The 8,871-nt window shown below is 35.1% G+C and overlaps 1 protein-coding gene across 1 annotated transcript; it reads right to left on the reverse strand.

The window, feature by feature from the left end:
• Window positions 1-491: 491 nt before the first annotated feature.
• LOC124959558 (olfactory receptor 52A1-like) lies at window positions 492-1,442 on the reverse strand. The gene has a single exon (XM_047517969.1). The coding sequence runs from the start codon at window positions 1,440-1,442 to the stop codon at window positions 492-494; it is 951 nt and encodes a 316-aa protein (XP_047373925.1).
• Between the last annotated feature and the right edge of the window lie 7,429 nt (window positions 1,443-8,871).

Here is an 8,871-nt window from a genome sequence, read left to right on the forward strand (position 1 = left end):
TGTGCTTGTGTCCAAATGACCCTGGGAAAATATTTAAATTTTACTTTATCTTATAAGATCTATAAAAGTTTATTTTTTCAAAAATGGATACATTTAATATCTACTTCCTCCACTTTTACAAATTACTTGGACAATAAATAAAAAGAGATTAAATAAATTGTTTTAAATGAGGGCAGGAAGCCTTGGATGCATTTAAATTACATAACAGATACACAATTCATTAATCATTATAAAAGAAAACCTTAGAATAAAAACTAAAGAAGGGACTAAACTTTTAAAAAATATTTTAAATATTCACTATTTTGTTCTTTTTCCAAGTCTCAATCTCATTCCTTAAATAGGATTCACAACTTCATTGACTAGTATTACTACAATCTGTTTATAAACAAATTAACTGGGGAACTCATGTATCTCAAACAACATGGTATTTTTGTTGTTTTGTTTTGATACCTAATTACTATAGAACCAAAAGTAAAGGAGGCAGGTATTAATCAATCGGGATTTGATGAGCAGCACATTTTTACCACATTAGTACGGATCTGCTTGGTCTTTACACCGTAGACCAGTGGGTTTAGAAATGGAGGGACCAGCAGGTACATGCTAGAAAACAGAATATGAATATATGTGGGGATGTGAGAACCAAACCTATGTGTGAAGAAAGAAAAAAAAGCCAGGAGGTACAATTGGAGAAAGACAAAGATGTGAGCTATGCACGTATTGAAGGCCTTAAGTCTAGCCTCCTTCTGGGGCAAGTGAAAAACTGTGACAAATATCTGGCTGTAGGAAAAAGTGATGAATGTGAGGTCAAACCCTGTAACAGTGAAGGCCACAAATAAACCATAGATTTTGTTGATCTTGATATTTTCTGCAGCTAGTTTCACGACGGCCATATGTTCACAGTAGGTGTGGGAGATGATTGTGGTGTGATAAAATTGAAGCCGATACTTTATCAGAAAAATGCATGGGGCTGAAAGAATGGCGGCCCTAAGTATTACAACAGTTCCTAGTTGAACAACCAGCTTGTGGGTAAAGATGGTGGCATGCCTTAGTGGATAACAGATGGCCACATACCGGTCCAGAGCCATGGCTAGCAGGATGCCTGACTCTATACACTGGAATGTATGGAGGAGCCACATTTGAAACAAGCAAGAGTCAAAATAGATTTCTGACACATGAAACCAGAAGATTCCAAGCATCTTGGGCATAATGCTGGTATCAATTACAATATCTGTGACTCCTAGCATGCCTATAAAAATGTACATAGGTTCATGGAGGCTGGGCTCTGTTTTGATGATAAACAGAAGCAAAGAATTTCCAATCATGGCCATGATATACATGGCACAGAATGGGATTCCAATCCAGCACTGCACAGACTCTAGGCCTGGGATCCCAATTAGTGTCAAGACAGGAGGCATGAAGACTGACACATTGGATAGAAACATCATGCTCTTGAGCCTCAAGATGTGAACATCAGAAGTTTCTCATTCAGTGTTACTGCACTCTACTTTCTGTTTTTATCCTCAGTCACTTTATTATGTCTCTCTGATTTTGATTGAACTCTAAGATCATATCATCCACCTATTATTGAGGAGAAAAGACAGCTCCATAGAGACATATCACTGTTTTCGGAAAGGGCATCCATGTGCACTGTGCCAGAATAAGATGTTAGATGCATAGCAGTCCTTTGCATTAGAACCAGCAAAATCACCTGGGTATGGGATTAAACTACTCACCTGTCTGTTATTTCCTGGCCATACCTGTGGACACACACACACAATAAGAAAGTAAGAAAGAAGAAGAAAAAATATATTTTATTTATTTTGATTGGAAGTTTGCATTTTAATCAGAGTTTTGTGAGTCCCTGAACTTCCCACATCAGCTTCTCCTCTAGTATTCTATTACCAATTGCCTTTAAGGGAGGAATAGTCATTTGGTCTAGCAAATTCTTAGACTCTGACCTGAATATTACCTTTAAAATACTCTGTGAAAGAGACTAGAGATGGAAATAATTAAAATTCAAAAGCATAATGTATTCATATATGTACATCATCTGGAAGTTTTACATCATTTCATTATCTCAGGTATAATAAATTAATAGAAAATAAAGGGATAAAAATTAGATTCTTAAAAGGAGTCAATGTACTAGACAAGGAAGACAGACAAAGGTCGTTGGGATAATAGAAATGATTCAGGGGAGGGCTATTTCTTATCCAAACATCATGGCACATGCCTGTAATCCCAGCAAGTTTGGAAGCTGAAACCTGAGGATTGCAGGTTCAAAACCAACCTTGGCAACTTAAAAAGATCCTGTCTCGAGAAAAAAAAAAAAATCTCCAAAAGAGCACTTTAAAATTATGTATCTTGAATCAAGGATTTCTTAAGTTATACATTCGAGAAATATTTATGATTTTATGAAAAAGGAAGCTAGGTTCTTTCTTCTTTATCCCCAATTTCTTTATCCCCAAGACTTTCCAAAAAGTTGCATTATGACAACAGACTCATGAATCACTTATTCTTATTTTCAATATGAACAATAAGCCAGGAATTCAGAATCAGATGTGGTTAATAATGCTGAACCTCCAGTGAAAGAATGAGTTCATCATGCATTTCAGAGACACTAGTCAATTAACTCAGTCCTACCATCTCCACAGGTTTGCATTTCTCAATTCTATGACATTCTATAAGTTACTTTTTCTAAGAGGAGTAACTTTTTCTTTTTTTTTTTTTTTTTTTTGTGGTGCTGGGGATCGAACCCAGGGCCCCGTGCTTGCAAGGCAAGCACTTTACCAACTGAGCTATCTCTCCAGGCCTGAGGAGTAACTTTTTCTTCTGCAAAGATAATCAGTTGGAATAGCAATCCTCCTACAGCAAGCACAATGTCTGACTTATTGAAAAATAAAGAGGCAATGTGCGAGCATTACCTGACGGGTACATGTAGTGGGATGTTGGACACCTATTAGTTAAATGGAGCTATTGTAATAGGAAATACTGGTAAAAAAAAAAAAAAAAAAACAACAACAACAAAAAAAAAAAAACTGTGGGGTTATCTTATGGATAGGGAGGTTCACTCCCTACTTGTTGTGAGATGGCTGAACTCTTACCAGGTACCTGCAGAACATTGTCAGTTCTTCATATTACTGTCAGTTATCATTCATCATTTTTTCTCCTCCGTGAATTCCAGTCTCATTCCCTTGAGTTTTGTGTTGTGTGCTCTGTGTAACAGAACACAGTTAATGTCATGGACTCTAATCCATTCGATGCCAGGGTTATCTGCTAGTATGAACCTGTGGACATTCCTGAGATGGTTTCTCACACTTTTCTTTTGTCTCTGCAAATGGACACATTTTCTTCTCTCTACATCTATCTGAGACCATGTCTGTGTGTCCATCCTCCAACAAAACTCATAGCAAGTTCTGTAGCATTTTGAGACACAGTATAAGTTTCCTGAGATTGAATTATACACGAACGCTCCTGGCCACTGATTCTAATGTTCTCTAGCAAGTGTGTGGAGAAGAGGACAGAGTTATAAACATGGCACGGGGGATTTCCTCGTCTCTAGTTGAAGCCTTGAGGGAGCTAGTGGAGTTTCAGTTGGTCCTTCTGGGTTTGTGCACACGTAATATACCTGCAATTATTTCTACAGTTGCAGAAATCTCCTCACTCTCTCCACTTTTATTCCATTCCCCATAGGATAAATGCAAAGACATTGATATGCAAAAGATTTATTTCCTGAGTTCCTTTTCTTCTGTCCTTACTTATAAAAAAATCTAATGTCCTCTGAAATGCTGACATGTTCCTATGCCAATTCCACTCTATCTTTACAAATCCTTCTGGTACTCCCTTTCATAAAGAAAAGTTTTTCTCTTTCTTTATAGAAAGAAAAATGTGTTCATATTTAAGCACCCCTTTATCATGTCTTTACCTGTTGATCTTCTGTAGATTCCATTGAAACCTTTTCTTTGCAAATTCAGTAACATCATCAGAATGACTAATTATAATAGACATTTCTAAGTCCTACCATGCAGAGCTCTAAGCAAGCTGTTGTACATGTCACAAAATTTTTATTCATCCCTCCCTTTCACCCTTTTTCCTTGCTACTTTTCTTCCTTCTTCTTTCAAAATCAGTAGTGATAGGTTCCTATCTGTGAAGGAATCATGCCGTGTAGTGTGGATACAAACACACAAATGGCACAGTCTTCAAATTGTTCATCCTATATGTCTATACATTAGTATGCCATTTATCATGAAAGTCTCTGAGAAATTTAAGACATTTATGCACATGGTATTTATCATTGTTCTTGACAATTTTTCAGTAAGTTTCTTTCCTGTATGTTGCTGAGAGGTACTTCATGTACTGTAGAGACATTAGCAAATTAACAAGAATGGTATGGTGAAGGACATTCACAGAGGATTTCAGGCAGCATAAGAGAGATGAATATAGGTACAAGACATTTACTGTGTTCTTTGCAGAAGTTCCTCTGCAAAGAAAGTGAAAAGAATTATATTGTTTAGGTTGAATGGCATTGATTCTAAAAGCAGATTGGTATCTGTGATAATCCTCAAGTTCTTGAATAATCAACAAATCACTTAGGTAGTTTCCTTCCTTCCTCTTTGGTTCTACTAATTTTATTTAAATGTTGGGACAGCCCAAAGTTCTATCCTGAGTCCTTTCATTCCAATACTTCACAAATTTGCTAGCGATTCTATCTTCTCAAGATGATTTAATTATTACCATTTTGCTAATTTCTATAACATTATTTCCAGCCCAGATTTTCTCCCTCTTTTCCAGGTAAAAAAGGGTCAGAAGGCTTATCTAAACTTCAGTTCTTGACTACATTCTTTGAAAAAAATATCACTGACTACTTCCAGAGTAGGTTAAAAAAAAAATTCCAGTTTACATGTAAAGTTTGGAAATGCCTTCACACATGGATCAATGTGTGCATATTTCAATAAATAATTCCATTTATCTTCTGCTCATTTATAAAGAGGTTAGTCTTAATCTGTTTCCCCTAGGTACACAGGTATGCATTCATTCAGAAGCACAGACCAATCTGATGTCCTAAGTCTTTAGCAGAGTAAAATCTATTAAACCTAATTTCTCTCCTTCTTTTAAATTAGAAAATTTTGTTTAAATATATTGTAAAAATGATTAATAAGTTGAAGGCCTATGATTTATTCTTTTAAGTAGAACATCAGGAAAATATTTACCCCACAGTGTTTTGTTACATAGAAGAGCAGGACTCATCATCAGGACCTTATGTTCTTGATAGGATAACAGTGACATTATAATGAATTCTACTTTAGTGATTCATTTTGCTAAGAGATACAACATGTTTCTGAATACCCTCTTATACCTCCTATTTAGAGCTGAGTGCCAAGAAACGTTTGCTTCCTTTGCTGCCTAATTATCTTTCTTCTCTTTGATCTGTAATTTATCCAAAGACAAATTTGATCTGAGTGTACTCTTCTTGTTCTTTGCTTTTTCCTGACTACCCCCTCAATTTTGTATTCATCTCTAAATTTATATGTTTGTTTTACTAATTTACATTTTAAAATTTTACATTTTTTTGTGATTGTTCTGTATTTTGTTGTTGTTACTTGTACTCCTTATTGATTGGAAAGCAAATTTGGATGGGGAGATTGGTGGAGAAGATTAATTAAAAAATCAAGTCTTGAATTAATATCAGTATTAAGAAATGGAAAAAAAAACTTAGGGAGATGAATCATTATGCAGTCTAATTCAAGTTCTCAGCTGATTTTACAGAGAGTTCTGAAGCTTGGATGCAATTTACAGTAGTCCCAAGTTGGGATAAGGGGGGCAAAGTCTTATGATCTCACATCAGTCACTGAATACCTAATTGTAGCAGAAAAGGCAAACATCCCAAATCTCTATAACTGTCAGAATGAATCAATGACTTATTCAACTGGAAGTAGCCCAGTATAATCCTCTGATTACCACTAAGCAGCCCGTTTGTCTCCCTATGGAATTATACCAGGTCGGGGTCAAGCTGGCATTCACCCACAGATGTAGCTGGACCAGTGTATCAAAGTAGAGCTCCAACGACAATTTGCAGTCTCACCTTTGTCATTGTGGTTATACCATTTATAAGTGTATTATACAAACACCAGTTCATTTACTAACAGTACCTGGAGGGCATCACATTTTCATTCTGTTTTTCTACAGTGGTTTGTCTATTCTTCTACATTATCTTCTCTTTTATAGAATGCCTTCTGGTTGGCAACAATATGTAACAAGGTATTTACACTTTGCTCTTAACTCCCATAAATCTTTTGTATCCATCTAATCAAATATCTCTTAACTTTTCCATTTTTCTCCTCCCAAGTCTGACTTGCTGGCCCAATATTTGTCACTCCCCACAAGCCACTGCCTACTGCAACCAGTGGTCCTTTAATTTCACACTAAATTGATGACCTGTTTCATTGCTGAAAGTTATGCCATGGGGAAGACTTTCAATATCCAAGATCATTCCGAATCAAAGAATGAGCATGCATTTTAGGTTTTCATGCACAAATCAAGCTAACTACTCCATGAATCAACCTTTAGAGTTTTCTTTCTCTATCATCTGCTTTTATCAGATCCTCTATATGACTATAAATGTGAGTTAATGGGATAACATAGGAATCAGGGTTACCACTTGGGCAGATTATCTATACCTAGCAGGCAGAGTTAAGGGTCTATTTTTATTATACTGTTTTTATTTTGTGCAGGTGTTTAAGGCTTACGGTTTATGACACATGTCAAAAAGTCATCGGTAATTCTTCCTGTATTATTCATTTGTGTTTCAATATGTTGACAATATATTTTAAAACCCCAAACAAGTAACATACTATCAGTTCCTTTTAAAATGTGTATGATTTCCACTGTAAATATATGTCCATGTTCTAGAATTCTTGATTTCTGCATTATGATTCACCATCTGAGGCATGCCATTTCTGTCATGTGGAACTTTTTCCAATTATTAATATGTCTATCTAATACTATAGAATATACTAGGTCATATCATTTGGTAGGAATGTTGCACTTACAACACCCTGAACCTGCTTGAACAACCTTTCCTATCTGGATCACATTCAGCATTTTATATCACTTAGATCATTTAAATAATTTTTTTAAGTATAAAAATGTTTTCTAATCAACTCAAATAGCAAAAATTTTGTTTTCCTCTTCATGGTAGAGGGTGAAATATGCATTCATTTTTCTTTTCTTTTCTTTTCTTTTTTTAATTAGAGGATTGTCCAAAATACTCCTCAGCAATATATAATCTACAGAATTTACCTACATTATGAACACCTGAATTGTTATAGGTTTGTTTTCTCCCTCCTCAGGAGGAAAACATGTATTTTACTGAGGGTACCAAATGCCACCTATTCTTATAAATCCATTCAGACTACCACAATATGATTAATATAATGTTCAGTATAGTGGGTTGTGTGGTGTTGGGACAATCTAGGTTTTTTCAGTGACAGAGGAAAAGAAAGATAGCAAAGCTTTTTATGGGAAGGTGAATACAATTTATTTTCTGTTTCCCATGAATGTAAAATGTACCTCTTACATATACAGGGATCTCTTCTTTTCAAACAAGATCATAACCTTACAATAGATGACCTGCAGATGCTGGGAGTTTGGCTTTCTCTGAAGCTTGTTTACTCTTGACATTAAGTCTTAGGCTTGGTTTTAGCTTTCTTTGTGACCTTGCTTCAGAGATCAGAACTTTTTATTCTTCCACCAATGAGACCCTATATATAACACATTTAGCTTTGTAAGTTTTTATTTTCTAGTTATATATATTGATACTATTTTAGAGTAGCATTAGGTTTATAGAAAAATACAGAAAATTCTCTTATAACCCCTACATTAAAGCACACCAAATTTCCTCCACTTACAATGCCCCATGGCATAGTGGTACATGGTAGGTTGAAAGACGCACCAAATGGAAAAATCATCAGCCTAAGTCCAGGGTCTACATAAGGAACACTATTGGAGTTGAACATTCTGTGTACTTTGACAAATGGATAATGGCATGTATCCATTGTAATATCACCCAGAATAGTTTCATTGACCTAATAGTCCTCCATACTCCAAACTAGATGCCCTTCAACAGATGAATGGATAAAGAAAATATGGTGCATAGACACAGTGGAATATTACTCAGTCTTAAAGAAGAATGGAATTATGGCTTTGGCAGGTAAATGGATGGAGCTGGAGAATATCATGCTAAACAAAATAAGTCAACCCCGAAAAACTAAAGGCCAAATGTTTTCTCTGATATGGGGATGCTAATTCACAATAAGGGGTGGAGTCTACTTTGGGTTAGACAGAGGGGAGTGAAAGGAGGGAAGAGGATAGGGTTGTAGGAAGGATAGTAAAATAAATCAGACTTTATTACCCTATGTGTATATATATTTACACATCTGGTGTGACTCTATATTGTGTACAATTAGAAGAGTGAGAAGTTCTACTCCATTTATGTATGATGTGTTAAAATGCATTATATTCTTATATATAGCTAATTAGAATAAAAAATCAAACTTAAAACAGCACACAGAAATAAGACAAGGAATTTTACTGTTCTAAGGATTGTAAACATATTGAAGTGTTTCATAAATGACTCCCATAATTGAATATTTAGTAATTTTGGATTTATAAAAAGAACTGTTTTTAGTGATTTTAAAGCAACCTCTAAAATAAAGATGGTGTGAAATACAGAATTATGAAATCCAACAGAGAAGGTCAGAATGAGATATTAAGGCTATTTTGTTAATTTAAAATGTAAGAACAGAATAAATAGTAACTTAAATGAAAACAAATTTCAAGGTAGTAGAATTTAACCAAACCATGCTAATAATTAC

The sequence above is a fragment of the Sciurus carolinensis genome, chromosome 11 (genome assembly GCF_902686445.1).
Source record: "Sciurus carolinensis chromosome 11, mSciCar1.2, whole genome shotgun sequence".
In the NCBI taxonomy this organism is placed as follows: Eukaryota; Metazoa; Chordata; class Mammalia; order Rodentia; family Sciuridae; genus Sciurus; species Sciurus carolinensis.